General features: G+C 42.2%; 2 protein-coding genes across 2 annotated transcripts; both read left to right on the top strand.

Annotated features, from left to right (window-relative positions):
- The first annotated feature begins 288 nt into the window (after window positions 1-288).
- On the top strand, window positions 289-17,670 carry dhx16 (DEAH (Asp-Glu-Ala-His) box polypeptide 16). Its single transcript, XM_071529981.1, has 21 exons — window positions 289-515; window positions 1,219-1,426; window positions 1,644-1,882; window positions 2,741-2,918; window positions 3,016-3,072; window positions 3,396-3,650; window positions 3,870-4,103; window positions 4,811-5,002; window positions 5,452-5,562; window positions 5,885-6,000; window positions 6,516-6,726; window positions 7,345-7,443; window positions 7,909-8,061; window positions 8,627-8,767; window positions 9,281-9,443; window positions 9,687-9,805; window positions 11,777-11,844; window positions 13,117-13,279; window positions 13,962-14,123; window positions 15,865-16,038; window positions 16,701-17,670. The coding sequence occupies exons 2-21, from the start codon at window positions 1,229-1,231 to the stop codon at window positions 16,827-16,829; spliced, it is 3,162 nt and encodes a 1,053-aa protein (XP_071386082.1). The 5' UTR covers window positions 289-515; window positions 1,219-1,228; the 3' UTR covers window positions 16,830-17,670.
- A 1,403-nt stretch (window positions 17,671-19,073) lies between these two features.
- On the top strand, window positions 19,074-21,675 carry rnf183 (ring finger protein 183). Its single transcript, XM_071529971.1, has 2 exons — window positions 19,074-19,260; window positions 20,028-21,675. The coding sequence occupies exon 2, from the start codon at window positions 20,086-20,088 to the stop codon at window positions 21,067-21,069; it is 984 nt and encodes a 327-aa protein (XP_071386072.1). The 5' UTR covers window positions 19,074-19,260; window positions 20,028-20,085; the 3' UTR covers window positions 21,070-21,675.
- Window positions 21,676-23,161: the final 1,486 nt, after the last annotated feature.

Raw genomic sequence — 23,161 nt, 5'->3', positions numbered from 1 at the left:
TTCTCTCTTATGGTATCGCTGCAAGATTCCTGTCGGGAGTCATAATTTTGCTGTGAAGTTTGTATAAATGTATTAGGCCTATAGGATTACTACAGTTCATTCCATGGGGGAAAACCACGCAAGTATCAAGGGGAAACAAGGCTACACCTGTCGCTTGTCAGTTGTTTGTCAGCTGACCACGTGGCGGCAGCAAACTGGATGCAGCTCTGTCTTCTTCGGAGTTTGGTCTTCTTTGGTGCGTATAGATGACGCATTTCCGCTTCCGACTACAGTGCGCGTTAAGCTAAGTTAGCACAACATGTATTGATAACTCGATTGTCGGTGTTTATAATCAACAACAAATGATTACGCGTGACCATTATGGGGTGTACGTAACCGTTAAGTGTCATTTTAGGAAACGTGCAAGCTACAACTCAAGTTAGCGGCTAATCTTTAACTAAAGTTAGCCAACTCATCGCAGTTAGCCCGCTGCTTCTGACCATCACAACAACGTTGTTACAACATTTTGAACCGGGGTAAGATCTGTTCGGCTTGTTCTCTGCGTAATTCTAGTTTGTCTTATGTGCTGCAACAAACTGTGAGATGATTTTGCTTAGAGTAAAGCGTAGCAACGCGTACTGTTGTCCCCCATCCAGCGTTAAATAAAACGGCACATGCTGCATAATATTTAACAATGTGGGCATGGAGTTATTTGAGTTGTAGTCAGCGTGGAAACTGAACTTCCTCAACAATGTCTCCTCTTCACCTGCCAAGGGCTGGTGAACTACGAACAAAAACACCTGCCAAGAACAATTTTACCAGCCAAAAAACAATTTAAAAAATACACATTTTTCATTGGAGTGTGTCGCCCTGCCCACTTTTCTGTTTCATTTATAGATACAGGCACTGTGTGTTAATATAAAACGTGCTTGTTCACTTATACTGTACAATGGATTGGACAAGTGCAGCAGACTTCAATATATCCGAGGCATTCCAATGTTGTGGCCTCAAAAAGTTACCACCCAGTGTGACCCTTAGTGATTTTTCTGCCAAAGACAAATTTAACAGGCATTTACAGGCATTTGGTGGACGTTAATTTCGGACTCTGAGCACAGGCATGTACAATGGAAATGTCAACAAAATAATTTGCTTGTAGCTAGCAAGAAAACTGTAGGTACTACTACTACTGGGTTCACACCTTGATTGCAGCAGAATAACACATAACCATGTCCTCGCCAGGTGACTCAACATGGCCAATCTGGAGCAGTGGGTGAAGGACCGTCTCCATGACATCCTCGGGCTGAGTGACAGATATGTGGCCCAATTTATGATTGGCACCGCGCGAAAATCCTCTGGCCACCAGGACTTTGTGGCCCGCCTGCAGCAGACGGGCACAATCGACATTGACCAGAGTGTGATTGCCTTTGCGCAAGAGCTCTACGACAAGGTAAACGCTTTTATTGTATAGTCAGTATATTTATGAGCTTTAGTGGATCATTAGTCCTGGTGAACACTTGCCATAACATGGTTAGTTGTATTGTAAATGCCATACAATACAGGAAGTGCATACATTCTCAGTATGGAAGGTCTCAGTGAAAATCAAACCTCTAACCATAGTAAATGCAAGTATCATAACATCAACCTCTTCTACCGTTGTGCATTAGATTCCTCGCAAGCAGGTTGTCGAGAAACCGGCGCGAGCGATGGAACGGGAAGCCATAGAGATGGATAGGAAGAATCGGACGTACACCTTACTGGAGGACAGCGACAGCGATGGGGACGCAGTGAAGGAGAAGGAGAGAGGGAAGAAGAAGAGCAAGGACAAGGACAGAGGAAACAGGAGGAAGCACATCAGACAGAAAAAGGAGAGCGAGTCGTCAAGCGAAGAGGAACCGGCCAAAGGGTAACATAGAGGTTTTCTACTGTTTTCGTAATGCTTGTTTAGTGTTTTGTTGCTTTTGTCTATTTGTGTTGTTGACATGCAGATACCTTTGAGTAGTGTTAACAGGTAAGCTGTCTTGTAGTATTTGTTGGTATCAGTCAGTCCCCTACAGTACAGTTATCCTGATGCTTGTTTGCTTTTGTTTCTTCCATATTTGTTTCCTAACATAGACGTGCCATAACATACAGTTAGGGCTGGGCGATATGGTTGAAATCAATATCACAATACCCATATTCTTTTTTTTTTGTTGCATTTTTTTGTATTGATATGCATCACAATATGGCTCATGTATGCAAAATCACATGTTAAATAATCAAGTTAATATTCATCCCATTAATCCTAATAATGGTAATGTTAGGTCTGAAGTAAAAAAAAAACCCAGAAATTTTCAAATAATATTCATTAAAATGTTACATACGTCATTTTGTCAGCTTTAAAACAAAAATGAGCTTGTTATCATCAATTTAGACAGCAGAATTGTGTGTCACGATATCCCAAAATCACCATATCATCATGATATGATTCCACTGAAAGATGATAAATGATAATATTGATTGCCCAGCCCTACATACAGTTATGCATGAGCAGTCCTCTTATTAGGCTGTCTTAAAACTGGGGCTGTGGCACAAAAAATGGGGTTCCCTTTGTTCACTCAGATTGAGATTGGCTCTAGAGAATAGCTGATCCCTGTGTAGCAGATATAAGTAAATATTTATCACAAGTAGGTCAATACAACACCCCAGGGAGCAGCACTGGTCCAGCAATCAGACTTTGAGAAGCATGAGAAACAGTGGTATGATGCATCTTTCTTAACATCAGGAGTAATTCCAGCCGAGGGGACCAGGAGTCTGTCAAGAAAGAGGAGGAGGAGGAGGAGTGGGAGAGGGAAGAGAGAGAGCGACTGCAGGATATTGAAGAGAGAGATGCGTTCGCCGAGCGAGTGAAACAGAAAGACAAAGAGAAGACCCGCAACATAACGGAGAGGACTGACAAGAAGGTGGGGATGGCTGAATCACAACACGGCTCGTGCATTTGTCAAAGATGACCCACTATGTGATCGCTTAAATAAAATCCCTTTGTTTATTTTTCTCCAGGCTTATGAAGAAGCTCAGAAGAGACTGAAGTTGGCTGAAGAAGATCAGAGGAAAATGGTGGGTGCTTGGACTCGCCTATAATAATGGGAACAAATTTCTATTTGAGCTGGAAAACCAGTTTCTCTTTTATGAACAGAAAACATTGTCTCATTCGTCACTATTCACACAAGGGGAGCATCAGACTTCTTTGTTACCGTATCCCTGTGTCCCTCTACACAAGCAATTGTCTGAATCAAGCAGAATTGGCTTTTTTTTATGTGGACATACAACAAATACAAGAACATATTTGATTGCAATACAATCCTTCGATTGCTGTGTAATAAAATAAAAATTTCGATATGTAATACAGTTTGTAATCCTCTCCCTTCCTCCCTCCCTAGCTGCCAGAGTTGAGGAAGCGTTCCCGCTGGGACTATCTGCAGAAGAGAGAGGCGGAGAAGCTGGAGGACCTGGAGGCAGAGATCGCTGACGACGAGTACCTCTTCTCCACAGACGAGCTGACAGAGAGGGAGAGAAAGGAGTTAGAATACAAACGCACCCTCCGCGACCTGGCCAAAGATTACAAGAAGGCTGGTGCCAAGGAGAAGGAGGAGAGGAAGAACAGATACTACATGCCGGAAGAAAAGAGGAGCAAGGTATGGATGATGGATGAAATTGTGATGCTGTTATTTGTTTCAGTCTTCATCTCTGCACCTCTCCACCTCTTTTATATTAATCTTTCTCTGCCTCTTTTTTCCTTTGCACCTTCCCCCTTACTTTCTCTTCCTCTCTCCCCTTCTCTTTCTGCTCTCCCCCCTGTTTCCACCCTCTCTGTCCCTCTCTCTCTCCTTCCACCCCCTCCCTCCCCCCACCAGGAGGTGCCCCAGAGGGACCTGGAGCTGGATGAAATGCCCATGGAGCTGGGAGGAGAGCAGGGCCGCTGGGAGGAGGAGAGGCTGAAGACGGCCTCCCTCAGCTTCGGGGCCAAGAAGGAGCGGGAGCGAGGGATGAAGGAGGAGAGGGAGAAGTACCAGCTGATCCTGGAGGAGGATGAGATGATCAACTTTGTCAGCAGCGCCGTCACCATGAAGGGAACCCTGTCGGAAAAGGTGGGTTTTATGTGTTACCCTCAACTATCATATTAGTATTTGTGTCCCAGGAACATGGATTGGAACAATGAACTCTAACAACCCAGCCAAATGTTGGCAGATTTTGACTTTTTTGAGAGTTAGTTGGTGTGTTAATTCTCCCAGCCACTTTGGCAGCATGTGTTCAGATGGTTTATTCTAATCTTCAAACGCAGTTCCAAGTCCTGCAGTGTTTGTTACAGCACTAATGTTGTGGACTAATAAGCAGCACTATGAATAAACAAAATTCTTTTGTTTGGAATAAATTGTAACTGGGGCCAATTACAATTAAATGACAGTGACTGGTGTGTCCAGCAGGGTTGGGCTCACTTTCAAGTCAGGCAATTCAGAATATTACAATAAACTGAAACTGAAATTCACAGAATAATAATGATAGAGCCTTAATTCTTGATTTCTTTAGAGATTGGTTACAAGTACATTTTTATGGCAAATGATTTTAAATTTTTGAATACTGAAGAACATTCTCTTTATGGATTGTTGAATTTGCGTGGGAGGATGAACAGAAAAATTCAGCAGCCAGTGTATCCATCAGCAGCCATATATTCTGTCAAGGAGTCCTGGAGCAGGACATTAAACCCCTACCTCCTTCACAGCATCTGCTACATGCCTAAAAAAAATAATAATGTTAATGAATAAAGAGTCACATCCTCCACCCCCGGTGCGTTCAGGAGCAGGAGACCCCGGCTCCGTCCCAGGCGGAACTGAAGAAACAGTCCATCCAGGAGGTGCGACGCAGCCTGCCGGTCTTCCCCTACAGAGGAGACCTGCTGGCTGCCATCCACGAACACCAGATCCTGGTCATCGAGGGCGAGACGGGCTCCGGCAAGACCACCCAGATCCCACAGTACCTCATGGAGGACGTAAGTGGAAAAGCTCATGAAGGATGGAAATGAAAAGTCAAAATAGATAAATGGGTGTTGTTATTGCCGAGAGGGCAGACCATGGCACAAATGCTGCCAGGGTTAGGGGTTTGAATCCCACTTGCCCCACTCATGCTAAAAATAGATTCACTCATAGAACTGTAAGGTACTTTGGATAAAACACTAAATTAGCTTTAGATTTCTTATGATGGTCGCATGTCCACGTGTGTCCATTTTCTTTCTTTCTTTATTTCAGAATCATTTATCAGGCTCTGCAAATGGACTTTATCCAAACTAATCATCTGTTTTCCTCAATTTGTCTTTGATTTTCCAGTGATGTTGATATCTTTTAGGCCAGACCTGACACAGCATGTCAAACTGCGTTATACTTTAAATGTTGAGTGTTAATAGAAATGTCAACTTGTTTCTTTGTTGTTCCTCTCTCTCAGGGCTACACTAAAGGAGGGATGAAGATCGGGTGCACCCAGCCTCGCAGAGTGGCAGCCATGTCTGTGGCGGCCAGAGTGGCGGAGGAAGTGGGCGTCAAGCTCGGTAATGAGGTGAGCATGACACACTTCTTTGGGTATCTAAAATGTCTTGCCAGCTTTTTGTTTCTTTTTATTTTGGTTTTTAAATTGCTCTTTAATTCAATTCCAGCTAGCATTAGAAAGATCTGAAAAGTAACCTGCAGATACCCTGAGATGAAACAAATATGGTCTATTTTGTTCTGTTTTCTCTTCAGGGTTTCACTTGTATTCACGTTTTTGTGTACTGTTACTGTTCTATGGCTGTTTGTTGATCTCAGTGTGTACTGTATGTAGTTTTCTCTCTATAATGTACTTGAAAAGTGTTTTCAGATTCATTTTGTATTGCTTCACCCAGGTGGGCTACAGTATCCGTTTTGAGGACTGCACCTCGGAGCGGACGGTGCTCAAGTACATGACAGACGGCATGCTGCTCCGAGAGTTTCTCACCGAGCCGGACCTGGCCAGCTACAGGTAACAACACATGGAACGACTAGCAGTGCTTAGTTGATGCCTTTTCATGATGTACTTTCACTGGAATTTGCTGGAAAATAATAATCACACAGTCAATCCATTACACAGCTAGGTGCATTTTTTTTCAGGATTTCAGGTTTAATTTCAGGTTACACAACATAAAATGTATTCATTTCTTATGGGAGATAAATGTTCTCCTACCTTTTTCCTGCTTTTTGTGCTGCTGATCACATCCCTCATCGCACCATACTAGTTCAGTTTTCATTGTGTGTCTTTGAATAATGTTTTACTGTAATAATACTAATTATACATGACATTTAAAGGTTAACATACCAGTATATTATGTTTACTACACATCTGCCTCTTGTTCCCATTCACCTCCCTCTTTTCCCTCTGCAGTTTGATAATCCTGGACGAGACTCTGCGGTCTGAGTTAGCCTATTAAAAAAAATTCATATCTGATCACGAGTCTTACATTAACATTAGATTTTCACCTTTCTTCCTTTTCTCTCCAGTGTGGTCATCATAGACGAGGCCCATGAGCGGACGCTCCACACAGACATCCTGTTTGGCCTGATCAAGGACATCGCCAGGTTCAGACCGGACCTGAAGGTGCTGGTGGCCAGCGCCACTCTGGACACGGAGCGCTTCTCCTGCTTCTTCGACGACGCGCCCGTCTTCAGGATCCCTGGCAGGAGATTTCCCGTCGATATCTACTACACCAAAGTAGGAATTCGCATGCTATGCAGATGCTCGATATGGTGGAATTGTTGCAAATAAGAGATTTGTACCAAGGCACTCTTCAAGAAAAATTTTAAAAAGCCTTTATTTCATGGCTACTTCAAAAGAACACATGAAAAACAACTTGAATGTTTTTCGGCCAGGCTGTGGCCTTCATCAGGGAGTCACACAACAAACTGCTTTTTCAATTTTTGCTTTAAGAATGCCTTGGAACTCCTTTCTTTTTCATTCTTTTATTTTAAAAAAATGAAAAAAATCCAAAAGGAGTAAATAATTAAAACATAAAAAAAATAAAAGTTTGTCTACTGAACATTAATCTTTTTAGGGGTTGAATAATCTATATATTTTTTTACCTATTGCTTGATGCATTTGAAGAAATAAATTCTGTATATAGTGTTTTGGATTGAAACCAACCCGTTAACCTGAAGCTTAGTGGTTTTTGCGTTATAGTTGACGGATTGGTGGTTTCAAGGCACAGAAATGTTTGTCTGTAACTAGACAATGCCAAACTTGTTTAGACAATTTTGTCACCCTTCCCCCCCTCCCAAAAATAAAACTTAATATTTTCTGTTGATGGAAGCGTCTGTATCCTGTGTTGTGTAGGCTCCGGAGGCGGACTACCTGGAGGCATGTGTGGTGTCAGTGCTGCAGATCCACGTCACCCAGTCTCCTGGAGACATCCTGGTCTTCCTCACTGGACAGGTACTGTTTCTGTCAGGGATTCTCCAGGATTTATATCAAGGGTTTGGACACAAGTTTTTGGACAACTTGCTCATTTGTAATGGGAGATTACAGTTTTCCTACTTTTTTTTGTGTTCCAAGTCACATCCTTGTATTTTTATCCATTATTGAAAGGTTAATATTCAGGTATACTTAAAATTCACACAATGCTTTTTTATATCACAGACAAATCAGTCTCCATGTATGCTTCTTAAACAAAGTGCTTATGACCACAAAGGAGACCTAAGTTAATACGTATTCAATGGAAAGCCAAACAGTGCTGATACCATTACCATAATAGGGCTAATACTGTAACAGAATGGTACTGGTGCAATGGGAAAAATCCTTTAATTCACTTTTGTGGGATAATTGACCTTTTGAATCTAATCTAATCTAATCTCTTCCCCTGTGTGTGTGTGTGTGTGTGTATGTGTGTGTGTCTTGCAGGAGGAGATTGAGGCGTGTTGCGAGCTGCTCCAGGAGAGATGCAGGCGGCTTGGATCCAAGATCTCGGAGCTGCTGGTGCTGCCCATCTACGCCAATTTGCCGTCTGACATGCAGGCTAAGATCTTCAACCCTACTCCGCCTGGAGCCCGTAAGGTGAGGCGCTGTGATGTCATTTTTTATGTAGTTTAGTTGGTAGACTGGTCTTGGAATACATAACACAGTGGTATATTTAATTAGTTTACTTTTACAGTTCCATTTCTTGTAGAATACAGGTATTTTACATTTTAAATTGCTAGATTCATAATGGTCAGTAGACTCTGTAAGCTTTTCCCCTTTGTATTTGCTTCTATTTCTAGAGACCCTGATATAGACAATCACTATATATTATCTGTTTACTGTGTAATTGTGTGTAAAGTAATTTAACAGGTGAGAGCGTATTCACATTTATCCAGTTTAAGTGGTTGTAAATGTCCATACTATTATCCACCATTAGGGGTTGCTGTAGTACAGTGAATGTGAGTCTGAGGTGAGTGGAGAGACTTGGACTGGCTGTTAACCACTGTTATCATCATAGATCAAAGCTTTGTTTTGTTGTTTTTATCAAACCATTGATCCTGTTGTTGTTCACTCCTGGATTTAATCCAACTTCTGCTGTACTTACACAGCGCTTGCTCACTTTATCCCTCGGCTCTGTGTGTTCTCTCCCTGTCAATCCAAGGTGGTGGTGGCGACTAACATAGCAGAGACTTCACTCACCATAGATGGCATCATCTACGTCATCGACCCCGGCTTCTGCAAACAGAAGAGTTACAACGCCCGCACTGGCATGGAGTCACTCATCGTCACGCCCTGCTCACGGGTAACTTCTGGCTTTCTCAGTGCATTCTAGCAGCAACTCAATTTAGGAGTGATGTTAAATTGAGTTTTGTCCACCAGTGTAGTGCACCCAAAGATTTTGAGGGTATCCAAATTCATACAACACATCCACAGTGCAAATCATGAACATGCACAAAAAAAGTTATTGCCAGTTTAGCAATAACTGCATTTGCACATGGGGACGGGGTATTAATGCAGTATGATATATTACACACTTAGAATTATCATTAGTATGTTTTTACAAATAAAAACAACCTCAAATCCCTGTTTATTTTATGCCTGAGAGATGTTGGATACCAAATACCTGAAGGGTTTTATATCCCCCTCAGTTTGAATGGGCATATTGCCACTGATTTAAGATAACTCATATTGAGTTTGACCATCCTTTGTAAAAAATAAAAATAAAAATCATTTTATAGATTGTCTTCATGTATTGTGTATTCTTAAAGTTTCGCCGTTTTGCCAACTCGTGCCGTGTGTTTTGTTCTGCTTTCAGGCCTCGGCCAACCAGAGAGCGGGCCGTGCAGGCAGAGTGGCTGCTGGGAAATGTTTTCGGCTTTACACGGCCTGGGCCTTTAAGCACGAGATGGAGGAGTCCACCGTGCCCGAGATCCAGAGGACCAACTTGGGAAATGTAGTCCTACTGCTCAAGAGTCTGGGTGAGGAGAGGAAGTGCTTTATCTAGTAGTTATAGTGAAGATATAGTTTTCATAAAAGAACAGATAAAATTTTACCTTTTAAATGTATAGTCTAAAACACTAAACAAAAAGTGCAACAGAGAAGGTAATATGATTTTAAATGCACAGTGATGACACATAGTGATGGAGCACGGTCACGTGTCGATCACGTTTGATTGCCATCATTTTATCAGTCTAGTAAGCATGATATCTTTGTTCCCGCAGGCATCAATGACCTCATTCACTTTGACTTCATGGACCCGCCTCCTCATGAGACTCTGGTCCTGGCTCTGGAGCAGCTCTATGCTCTGGGAGCGCTCAACCACCTGGGAGAGCTCACCAAGGTACTGGGCAAACTTAGGACATAGTGGACAAACAAAGTAATAATCCGCAACATTTTCATATGAATAAATGTCATTTTTGCTACTCTCCATTGCCGATTTTTCACGAAAGCATTTGCCATTCTAAACACCCGGTGTCAGTTAGGTGTTTCCGGGGAAAAATCCTCTGCGGTACAGGAAGTGATGTGTTTTACATTTCTGGCAGCAGCAATAGTGGTTTGTTTGAAATAAATAGAGGAACTGTGTTGTTAGAATGAGCAGCGATAGCCACCATGGCTGAACAGACAGAGAAAAGAGCGCCACGTACAGAAACTCAAACTTCATCAACAGAAAATCCAAGCTAAAAGACGTCACAACACACTGTTTGATTGACAGGTGATCTGTGGGAAGTGCAGTGCAGAAACACCACTAATGATAATAATTCTAATAGTGACAATGATGGTAAACGTTTCTTATATAGCACTTTTCAAAACAGTGTTACAGTGTTTCTAAACAAAAAATGCCAAACTAATAAGACAGCCAGTAAACAGGTAGACACACTCCAAAATCCACCACATTGTTTTCAGAGATGCAAGGTAAAGATATATTACTGAGAAAATCCTTACAATTATCCTTGTTGAAAGAAATCTGGAGAATATAAAGGAAAGAATTTTTTTTATTAATTTGATGAGGTTCACTAGATTTGTTGGCCTTTACATCAGTGAAACGTTTGTCGTTATGTAATTTGAGAGGCTTTCATAATCTCAAAGATACACGTAGAGACAAAGACCTGCACACATTCCGAGATCTGAAGATCGTCATCTTCCACGCACTTCCTTTTAGTTTTATTTACGATTACATTCTTCAGTGAAAGCCTATGGTTTTCCCTGGGATAATAAACTTGTCTGTCTCTCGAATCTATTCTAGTTCAAAAAGCCATACAGGACGTATATTTCAACAATTTGCCTTTGAGACGGATTTATACAAATGTGAAACTGTTCTCCAAAAATCCCCATCACCAAATTATCCACTTCAACTTTTTACACAGAACTTATCTTGCACCTAAAAAACAACATGCAATGAACAATAATAATTTCCTATTGCATACACTGTGCACTGAAAATGGTATAGGCTCTTTCTTTCATATGTTTTTTTGCACTGTGACACTGTACTTTCTTTTCTGGAAACAAGTCAGCTCATTATTATCTAATATCAATGGGAAGATGATCCCATGTTCCCAAGGGTTTTCCTGTTAAATGATGATTCTGAATTAAATTTAACAGCTCGGAAAGATCAGTATGGCTAGCTGGACTTAGAGCTGGAAACCACCTCATCATTTGTCCATTACACACCGGATCAACACATTTCATGGTATTCTACATATTGATCTTTGAGCCTCCAGGATCCAGCAGTCTCTAAGAACCTTAGAGTCATGGACTGTAGACATTAAGAATATAAAAGCCTTCACATTACTTAAGTTTCTTCCATTTACTCCTTATCCACATTTGCTCTATTGCAAATTTTGGTATGGGAAGAAGCGTGGGGTGTCTGCAATTATTGACATATTACTTGTTTGTTGCTATACACACAGAATTGTATATTCATTGAAATAAAACATTTGATCACAAAAAATGGTTTCATAACATTAGAGTTAGTGCAGCATCGATGGCCATCTTCACTCAAAGTACATACCTGCCCCTTCTGATAGTGTGGTATGCGTACTACTTACGTAATACTAAAGAGTCACTCCCTTTATTGATCGCCAAAACTGATACACGTGAGAGATGATACATGGTGTTTCCTTACAGCTGTTATTACTAAGCCAGTCTTGTTAATGAGTGATTTTAAAGGAAGGAAAATGTGTTTCCTATAGGGCCAACAGCATCATTAGAAATTATTATAGGTTAGTGTTTACTATTAAAGGAGCTGAGTCATGGTGTTGAATTGGTGAAAGGTCATTAACTGTGTGTTTTTTTTTTTTTTTTTTTGGTACAGTTGGGTCGCAGGATGGCTGAGCTGCCGGTGGACCCCATGCTGAGCAAGATGATCCTGGCCTCCGAGCAGTAAGTCTCTCATAAGCCTTCACTATACTGTCAGCTGGACGGATGCAACAGAAGAGCATACTTTTTCTCACATTGAGAAATTGCCCAAGCTGGATAAGCGTCAAACATTCTATAACAGCTTTTAATTGTCAGTTTTGGCGGGGGTGGGATCAATCTGGTTAGCTCTTAAAGCTGCACTAGGCATCTTTCCTTGTTGGTAGCCCCAATGGGAGTGAAAGGTATCTGTTTGAAAAATTTGAACTTCAATACCCACAAATCCTGTAATGTGACATCAGTAAACGTCACACAGCTCGCTCATGTTTACCAACCTGACTGATCTGTGATGCTCAACGTGGGGTCCGGGGACCACCAGGGGTCCTCGAGGAGGTTCCAGGGGGTCCCCAGCAAATTGATGAATTGTTAAATTTCACCATTATTTCATTTACAAGAAGTTAACACAATTATGTAGAAGAATGACTATTTTGATCATAGTTTTACCTCTCTACCTACAGTACAGATATTAATTGAATTCTGGACAAAATCATATCTGACAATAAAAATATTCTCAGATATGCGTCCGAGAGACAAAATCTCATTAAATGGGGGTCCATGGCTCTAATGTGGACTAAATTAGGGGTCCTTGATATGAAAAAGGTTGAGAATTACTGCTGTATACCAAAGGAAACCAAAGAGACAAGAGAGGCAAAAGATCTAACGTTTGTGAGTCCAGCTTTCTCTGGACGGAGCGCTGCTCACTGCTGTTTAGGAGACAGTTTGTAGTTTCAAGTTTCAACTCATCACCTCCTGTGGGTGGAAAAGTGACTAAATCTGACAGATCTACAGGGTTTCAATCAGGGGATGGGACACTCCTTCCTATTGAAGCCTCATTCTGTGATTTAGACTCATAGGATTAATGTGTTTTTATGTAAAAATGTTGCCTAGTGCAACTATAAAATGTGATCACAACAGAAATTTGATTTCTCTGATACTTCATTCAAAATTCAGGTTGAGGTCAGCACAAAAGGAGACGAGTACAGGATGCTCAACACATAAATAATAAAAATAATTCCTATATTCTCACACACAACAGTACATTGGATTTTACCCACATACACACACTGCATTCTCACAAAACATGTTGCCCTGTTAGGGCTGTGAGGATGAAACTTCTTCTGCTTTTGTTCTTTACAAAATGGGACACTGTCTCCTTTCAGAAGGCAACAGTTCACCTTCACCGCCTCTCTATATTTCTCTGTATTTCAGTTTCACCTCTCCCTCTCTGCCTCCCTCTAGGTATAAGTGTTCCGAGGAGGTGCTGACCATAGCGGCCATGCTGTCGGTGAACAACTCTATTTTCTACCGGCCCAAAGACAAGGTGGTGCACGCCGACAACGCCAGGATGAACTTCGTGGTGCCGGGGGGAGATCACCTGGTGCTGCTCAACGTCTACACACAGGTATGAGGACAGCAGTGTAGCACCAGTTAGAGCTGCAGATACAATATGTGTCCAAAATACACTCTCATTGAATTAAAATGTTTTACAACCTGTATCACAAATATTTGATTTTCTATTAACAGATGTAACCTACCAGTTCAAGTTCAAAGTCAAAGTAGAAATTTAGTTTGATTGTGTTTAGATTATACCTGAATTCAGGGACTGGATCCACTAAACAACCGGTCGGTTAACAGCTGGGTCATATACTAGTTAACAAAAATGAAACAAGTAGGTTAAACTGAATTGAAACTATATACAGAGTTGCCACAGCAAACCACTAAACTGAATAAATAAAGGAGTTGTCAGTTATGTTTTTTGTATCTTTATGTTTTTAGACCAGTTTTTACACTTATTTATGATTAATTGGCAGTGAATAATTTACCTGTTTTTTTGCAACGTATAAAACATTTTTGGAATTGTAGAGCTGCAAGATTAGGACTAAAATGATTGTCGCATTACATTTAGATTGTGATAATTAATCACAGTTATTAGTCTTTGTCTTCATGATTTGAAGAACAAAATAAACTAAATCGTGAAGAACTGTTATATATATACGATTAATTGCGCAGCCCTATGAAATTCCCATTCCTGCCTAAAACCCGAGCGCTGTGCTGATGGAGGTCATGGTGTCTTTATCCCTCAGTGGGTGGAGAGCGGTTACTCCACACAGTGGTGCTATGAGAACTTCATCCAGTTCCGCTCCATGAAGAGAGCGCGGGACGTCAGGGAGCAGCTGGAGGGCCTGATGGATCGCATCGAGGTGGAGGTGGTCAGCTCCCGGGAAGACAGCGTGCCCATCCGCAAGGTCAGTGTCACCGACGGGCATCCAGAAGTTTTGACCTTTTTTTTTTGTTGACCGCTATTCTTGCCTAGAACCTGGATGTGCTATACTGCATTATGCCCATTTTAAAGCTATATGCAACTTTTTTTACATGAATAAATAGGATTTATTGTACATTACCAGTCTGTCTATCTGTCTGTGACCCAGTGTGTACATGCCTCAATCCCCTTTTTTGCGTGAAATTGGCTTTTCAAATATGTTGGGGACGTTTTGGGGTGTGTACCATTTGCTGTGGGTGTACCATATGAGCGCACCCAGCGGTGAGCACGGTTGTTGCTATCAAGCACAGGGAAGTCACAGCAACAACAACAATGGCGGAAAGCGGTAAGAAACGACAGACCGGCAAAGCTAAACATGTGGCAGACAAGACCTGTTCAAAAAGACAGAGAACATCGGGATCGGTCATTTCTTAAATTGATTTTGTGTTTGTCTGCTTCTTCAACGCCCGTGGCGACACTTCCTGCCTCAAGGGGAATGGTTGCATATTGTAGCTTTAACCAGCATGTCAACATGCATCATTTGTTACTCTATGGATTCCTAAAGGAGAAATTCATCTTTTGGCTTGCTCCCATCCACCGGGAGGTCAGAGGTGAGTGCTTGCTGTCACTGCAGGTTTAATCTGGACCTATGAGTTGAAGCATGAGTCCCTTAATCACTACACCACACTGGTTGAACACCAATAGATTGGGGTCTGGAAAAAGTTTTAAGTTTTAAACTGTGTAGGAATCCTTTAACCACCACCGATCAGAAGTGGTGAGCATGGCCTGCATCGACCTTTAAAACCTTCTCATATCAGGGTCTGTGTGGTTTGTGAACGCACCCCTAAACCACTTGAGATAAGCGAGGGCGTTTGTTTTGTGAATCGGGATACGCCTTACGTGTCAGAAGCTGTCACGTGTGCTAACAAACCTGCAATCACAGAATTGGATTAAAGGAATCCCATTTTGAATTTTAGTTATTTAGATGTACTAAATTAATAGTTAAAATAAGTAAACAAATCAGTAGTTCATACAATTATTGAATTAAAAGAAAATCCCTCCTCCCTCTCTTCTTAGTTGTTATTGCTCTTGTGTCTTTTCCTAGCACTTCTCTTACATACTCATTACAGGGTAACAGGAATATTGGCAGGGCATCTTTTGTAATTTTGGTGATCTACAATTTGGAACCTATTCTACTGTTGCACTTGTAAGTTGTGCTAAGAACTTCAGGCATGAAGCTTGACATTAAGCCAATTTTTTCTCATCCGGAACATTGTGTGGGGGACAAAGTTTCTAACATTACATTTGTCCTTCAGTTTTTCTATAATTTGCCTTTGATAGCATCGTTGGTGTTCTTCATTTAAAGCACTGATAGCTGCAAACAAACATAAACTAGAAAATTAGGAATTTTAAAATGTCAGTGACGCCTGTTTTTCTTTTAACACAATCACTTTTCTTTAAACAACTTTACAGTTCTAAAAAAAATGATGACTTAAAAAAACTTATGATGATATGAATCGCAGTTTGAATCGCAATTGCAATATTCTGTCAAATAATCACAATTTGAATTTCAGCCCTAGCCTCCTTTCCAATCAAATTACTCCACCGGAACTAACTGTTGTTTAATGTTTTTTTGTTATGCTGCTGTTGTCGCCCTGATTTCCCCCCCTGCATGGTGATTAATCAGCTGTATTTATCCCCTCTTCCCCCTCCCCCCCCCCTCCCAGTCGGTGACGGCAGGATATTTCTACCACACGGCGCGACTGAGCAAAGGCGGCTACAAGACGGTGAAGCACCAGCAGACGGTGTACGTCCATCCCAACAGCTCTCTGTTCGAGGAGCAGCCGCGCTGGCTCATCTACCACGAGCTCGTCTTCACCACCAAGGAGTTCATGAGACAGGTAGGAGGAAGCACAGGATACCATACAGCTTAGCTTCAGATGGTCATCATGTCAGGGCTGGGCGATAATTCAATATTATCGTTTATCGTCTTTCAGTGGAATCATATCGTGATGATATGGTGATTTTTGGGATATCGTGACGCACAATTCTGCTGTCTAAATTGATGAAAACAAGCATATTTTATTTAAAAACTGACAAAATGAAGTATGAAACATTTTAAGGAATATTATTTGAACATTTTGTTTGACATCACACATCACCCTTTGGGTTAATGGGATGAACATTAATTTGATTATTTGAACATGCGATTTTGCATATGTGAGCCATATTGGTAGATAATGATAGTAGTAGTAGTAGTATTGGTTTGTCTAAATTAGTGATAGTCTGTGTGTTTTAGAAGCTTGTCCACTAATGCGGAAGACAAATCATGCAACAGGGAAAAAGCAATAGTCATTGTTTAAACTACATGAAACACAGTCACACCTTCCACTGAGTCCAGTCGGAAAGCCTTTGCAGAGTCACTGCTGTTGTGTAGCCTTATCTGTGGGAAAACGGGACTGCATGGCAATGAGGAAGTCTGATGAGTGTTCCTGTACAACATTAACAATATTCCAGTCAATATTGGCGTTAGATTAATCGATCTCTCCCCCTTTGCCCCTAGGTGATTGAGATAGAGAGTGGCTGGCTGCTTGAAGTGGCTCCTCACTACTACAAGAACAAAGAGCTGGAGGACAGCAGCAGCAAGAAGATGCCCCGCAAGCAGGGCAAAACAAAAGAGGAACTGGGTTGAGCGGATGACCTGGGCTCAGGGGATAGACAGAAAAAGACAAAAAAACACAGGGGCGCACTCCCTCCCGCTCTCAGGGCTCCTGCACAGGTCTGGAAAAGTATGGAAAATTTATTTGAAAGTTTGGGAATGGCACAAAAAGTCAGGAAAATGTATGAAAAAGATTAAAAAAGTGCTGTTTAGTCCCAGTACATAAACAGCTTTTTACATATTGTGGTATTAGTTGTTGTGAAAAACAGTTTTCTTCTATAGTGTAATATTTCCTTTTTGACGTCATCACATTGCCCAGCCACTATCAGCACTGAGCGTATTGAATATTAACCAAATTATTCAAAATCACGCAAGAAATTCATATCAGCAAAAAGTTGGGAGTTTTTGAATAGAAAACATGCTGCCTGTCTGCACACACAAGGAACTGAGAGATGGGTTCAGCAGGAAGCGGATCACAAACTCATGCGGGTCGGCTTAATCATAAACCAGCTGTGTGAGCTGGGCCACAACAAGGAAACGTTGCGATGCACTTGGATTTTAGTTTCCTGCATCAACAGTGACCTGCCTGACCGCAGCAAGCAGACTCGCTGGGTCGGTTTTTCAGCTCATTGGAGAACGTGAGACTGCTACTTTGTTTTTCTGCTGCTCTTGAACAGCCACCGGAGGCCTTGTTTACTTTGCCTAATGTTCAGTGGATGTGAAAGCAGGGCATTGGAAATGTGTGATAAATGGACCATAACTGACAAGTCTCCATCAAGCAGAACGGACTAATATCCAAATAATGTGTTTCACCCGGGAGGCTCCCCATCTCCTGTTTTTATTTTTCTACGGCAATAAACTTTTACAGCCACTTGTTTTTTTGTTCTGTAATCTGACTCTGTGTGTTTTGGGTAATGCAGGCATGTCAGTTTGTTTGCAGCACAAGCATTAGTCATGACCTAGTATTCTTTAACTATGTTCAATGTGCTCAAGATTCAACCTAGTTTTCTGTTTGGTTTTATTTGTAAGAGGAAGTTCACCAATATGCAGCAGGGAGGATATACTGTATGTAGACCGCTTGTTTTGAATGGCTTTCTATCATCCTATTGTCCAGCTGGTAAACTAGAACTCTAAAGGGACGGTCTAAATGAGTTGGTAGATTTTGAGATTACTTAAAAAAAAAAAAAAAAAAGGTTTTCCAAGGTCAATATAACCATCCAGTATGCTCAAAAGATGTGCCATTTTTACCACATCTGTTTGTCTAGATTGGGACAACACATATTTGTGTTACTGTTAAACCTATATGCTTATACAAGATATGTTGTCTCAAAAAGTAACTAACAAACTGGATCCACCCTTTTATAAGAATGTTGTTTAAAAAAAAATCCATCGGTGTCAGGTTCAGGTTCAGCTGCTTGACTAGGCAAACAAACCTCCATGTTTTGCATGTTGAGTTAAATGCCTCAGAAAATATTCAAATAATACCATATGGCCTGTTACCCGTGGTATCGGTATCTTAACTTACTTTTTGAATCAAGGTATATTCACTGATCCTCAAAAACCTTAAAAAAGTGAGTAACTACGACTACAGTGTTTGTATTTTACTGTCAAGTAGAGGGGGAAGGTTAAGGTAAGAAGCTATTCTCGTTTGGGTGGTGAACCCACATAGTGACAGAAGAGCAGTGGAGGTATGACAGGTATGTGTTGTCAGGTACTGTATATGTGCTGCACTGTTGACAGTCTGTCCTCTTGTCTCTGCTGCAGCGACAATGGAAATTTCCACAGAGCCACTACTGTCTTTCCTGATCTGTATCACACAATTACATAAAGAAGAAAATATTCAGCTGTATTTCTAGCATGCAATCAAACTCCTCCTGTCATGCGATTGACCCCAAGTGTGATGCAATGCTCAGTTACATGAAGTAAAGCTGGGAAAAGTGAACTTGATTCTTTATCTAGAAAGCTGAGCTGCTCATCACTGGCAAGGCTCACTGTAAATGATACTTTAATGACAGGTGGAACTACTTTATGAATACAAACACACACACAGATACAACACACTTAAGAGATGTCTCAACAGGAGGCTAAAGTTGATCCACATATTCCAAGCACACACACACACTGAAGCGCTGGCTTAAATGCCACATCGGCTGGTCCAACTGGTCAGACGAGAGAGAAAAAGGGCGGGAGGGAGGCAGCAAGACACCGGAGGCGAGGAGGAGAGGGAGGAGGGACGTTCAGAGGAGGCAGGGCCGTGACACAGGTAAGAAAAAGTAAGAGAGCAAAGATACAAACATTAAACGAGAAGAGGGAATACAGGGAGAGAGGACCAGTGCCAGAATAAAGGTTTAAAGGAATGAAGTTTGTTTGGGTGTGAGCAGAGATGTGCAAGTATTGAAGGCAGTGGAACTGTTCTGCTAGATTATCTCTGACGGAGTGATCCAACAGTTATCTACCTCAGCAGGTCAGTGTGTCCAACTTCTGTCTAATAATTCAGTTTTCTTGTTCATTGTCCTTAAGAAAGGCAGTTTCACTGCTGGTCATGAATGCCTGACTCATACTGACTTCACTTTAATGTCTCTATCTCTTGATTTAACAAAGTCTGAAACTTGTTGCCAATGTTAGGTTTAATGCAAATTAACTGGAGGACTTCAGCTGCATAAAATGCTAATTGAGGTTACTGGAGGTTAAAATTGTGAGGTTAATGATTGAGTTACTATGTAAGTGGACTGGTATGGTGGAATGTTTGCTATGACATTTCAAAACAATGAAACAGCGTCGCCAACCAGAGACAGAGTCAGTTTAGTTTTACAAGTTTTGGCATGCCAAGATTGTAGGACCATAAAACCGCTTCAATGAGCTGAAATGTATTTGAAGCACTTCTAGTTCTCTTCCAGGCAGTGCTCACTACACTGCAGATGTGTTTGCTGATGACTTCTGTACAGGAAAGCCTATTAAACAAATACAGCAACCCATTATCAAGGCAGAATTACCACATGCTTGTTGAGTAAATGAAAAAGAATCAAAGCCAACAGATAGCATTAGAGCACAATAGAAAGTGTTAGATTCCAATAGATTAAGCCGTATTGCTTCATCTCAGCAATGAAACAGCAAAGGTACTTTTTTTCAAGATTCACAGTGGCAGCGCAGGTAAATTCCTCTGCTCTTTTTCCTGCTCTACCGGTTTTCAGGAACCAATCATCTTATCTCATATTTCATTTTTCACAACAGCAAACTTCCACAGACTCTGTCCAGCAAGAGTCTCCACCTCTGACTTCATCCCACCAACATGAGCGATGACAGGGAGAGACAGGGAGACGGAGGCAGCCGGGACCAGAACCGTGGTGCCAGACAGGCCTCCAATGCCAAACCCAAACCCAACTACAAAGAGAGGACCAGTAAGCAGGACCAAGGGAAGAAGGAGAAGCCTGTGAAAGTGAGGAGATCTAGGAGCATCGACTCAGAGAGAGTCGAGAGAGACAGAGGGCGGAGGAGAGAGCGAGAGAGACACTCGGGGGAGAGGAGGGAGCGTGGGAGGAGTGAGGAGGCCCGCCGGCGGGACAGGAGGCCGGGAGAGAGCGAACGGAGGAAGTCGACGCCCCCTGAAGACGACGTGGACGATACGGAGTGCGTTGTGTGCTTCTGCTCCTACGATAACGTCTTCAAGACCCCCAAGCTGCTCTCCTGCGGACACACCTTCTGTCTGGAGTGCCTCGCACGCATCAACGTGTCCTCCGTGGAGCTCAAGTCCCTGTCCTGCCCCGTGTGCCGTGAACTGACCGACCTGCCCCACGGCCGGGACCTGCCCCAGCTGGGCAACAACCAGGACATCTTCCGCAAGCTGCCTCCGGACATGCAGAGGGCGCTGTCCATCCGCTTCAAGCGCAACAAGGGTAAACTGGTCCTGAAGAACCCGCCTCCCAGCAGCCCGACCAAGTCTAGCACCCTCACCCTGCCCAAAAAGAAGCAGGACAGCCAGTTAGTTGCGGGCGGTGACATCCACCTGGGCACCGTGGAGCAGGGCATAACCCCGGCCACTGTGGTAGACGTGGGCCGACCTCCCAACAGGGTCAGAGGTCGCCTGCGCAGGCTGTTCCGCTCGGACCAGTGCTACTACGCCGTGGTGGCATCCATTATCACCATCACTGTGGCACTTATGCTGGTGGGGATTCTGGCCTTCGTGGTCATACCGAATGTGGTCCCTCACAACAGGCCTTTCCGCCCGAATAACCAAACACTACATCTGCCAGGAAACGGCATTTTGAGACCCTGAGGGGGGAAGAGGGACGGGGTGTGGAGATGGGATTTTCCCTCCTGTAGTGAGCTATGAGGAAAATGATGGTGAAGGAAAAGCTAACAGCACTGGGACACATTCAGGCCGGTTCAGAGGCAATGAAGTAAAGCAAGGACAACATCTTTTTAAACAAAGGACAAAAATTGCACATGGGGGAAATAATGAAACCAGATATATATTTTTTCATTTCCCTTTTTGTTCTTTTCTAAACTTTCCACTATGTTAAGAGGAAATGTTTGTGATGACTGTGAATGGGACTGATGCTACAATGAATGTAGAGGAGGCCATGAATATTATCTGTAAGTCTGTAAGTAAGAAACTGTCCATAATGACGAATAAGCTGTAAATATTCAAATGCACTAAACTCTGTTATGAAGAGTCTTGAGTATCTTATGATTGCAGTAGGCCAATCAAAATACCCAGCTCAGGTTTTCTAATTCTTACAACCTTTGTTTATATTCTCCAGCACCATTGTATATATGATATATTGAATGATATATTTGTAAGAAAATAATTTCTCTTTTCGCTTTTAAAAAATTGACTTTATTCCTCCATCTTTAATAAAGCATTTTTGAGACATTGGAAGGGTTTGTTCCAAAAGGTTTTATATCCACTTTGGAGAAAGTATTGCTTCTTTGCTCAGTATTTCCAAAATACAGATGACCTAATTCTCTAAAATCACCATTTTGTAAGCAATGAAGAAGATTTTGTCAGATTAGGTATCATATTTTTGTAATACAACTTTGAAATTAAACGTTTCTTTACATGTCAGCTTACATCTTGACTGCTCTGAATTATTATTTCCATTAAGATAATTAATAATATCGTTCCTGGCTACAATGAGGGGAATCCCTGTTAGTTTCCATGACGCATGTCGTCTTCCAGAAGAAAAACACATTTGCTGTCTGTTAAGATCTTGTCTCCCTTGCTGCTTTAGATACCTAATCACCTCTAATGGGGTAAACAGACCAGCTGTCAGTGTGGCTTAAATGGTCAATTTCACTTTAACAGTGTAGTTTTTTTCTTCCGTGGCTTTGTGCTGTGGCTGACAAACCTGTTTGACAGGCAGGGTGTCTCTGCTTTCAGGGCATTTTTCAGGCTTACTAAGGGAAAGCAACAGGTAAAATTTGACCTACTAAATGAGATGTGTATTCATATCTCGTCCCTTGGGCTGCGGCTCCTAATTTCACGTAATAATCACAGAGGCCAACGTCAAACATTGGAAGAACAACAGAGAAGAAAATAGCTGAGTCAAACTTTCATTTTCGTGAGCAATCCTCGTGATCGAGGATTAGTCTTTCTCCGTTTCTCGAGTCTTTAGCGAACTTTTTGAGCACTTTATTCCAGCGGGTTCCCTTTGTTGCCTCTTGGCCTATATATTCTGAGAGAGAGCATGTTTAACTCAGCTTGATACACAGGCAATATTAACATGAACTGAAGAATAAGCAGGATATGTTTTAAATAAGTGATGAATCCAAATTCAATATTCTTTAATATTGCAAGAACATGAAATTAGGCCATCTGTAAAAAGTATCCTACATAGAAGTTTCCCACATTCTGGTTTCTGGACTGATCCCAGTTGCATGTCCAGGGTGTTAAATCCCCTGAAGACACACCCACCTTGTCTTGTCTGACCCCCCCGGACGAAGCAAATATGGTCGGGTGGACGAGACCAGACTAGACGAGACCCCACTTCTCCCCCTTCCCTGTCCTGACGCAAATTAGCCTTTATAGGCCTACGTAGTGTGACCGCCTGGTTAGAGGTTGAATATGCCGTAAACTATAACTGGTAGACCATTAGAAATCCCAGCAGAAGTGTCCGATGAATTGTCAACACAAACCGGACCATTGCGGATTTATCGACAGTTATGGCTTCCACTCCCTCCGCCTCCGCCTTGTCTGCTGTTCTCCGGTGTCGGGGGAATATTTTGACTAGGAACCCACCGACCAAGCGGCCTGCCACCGCAGCTTACAGCCTCGGACTGGCCGGCGGGGCGGCGCGCGATTCGACCAGCGAGCGCACCCGGTCCAACCAGGCGTCAACATGGAAGTCTTTCCTCCAGGGAGAGCG

The sequence above is a fragment of the Centroberyx affinis genome, unplaced genomic scaffold (genome assembly GCF_046629955.1).
Source record: "Centroberyx affinis isolate AG114_WGS23_722 - 3 ecotype Tasmania unplaced genomic scaffold, CSIRO-AGI_Caff_v1 ptg001856l_1, whole genome shotgun sequence".
Lineage (NCBI taxonomy): Eukaryota > Metazoa > Chordata > Actinopteri > Beryciformes > Berycidae > Centroberyx > Centroberyx affinis.
This window is presented reverse-complemented; position numbering and strand designations above follow the sequence as displayed.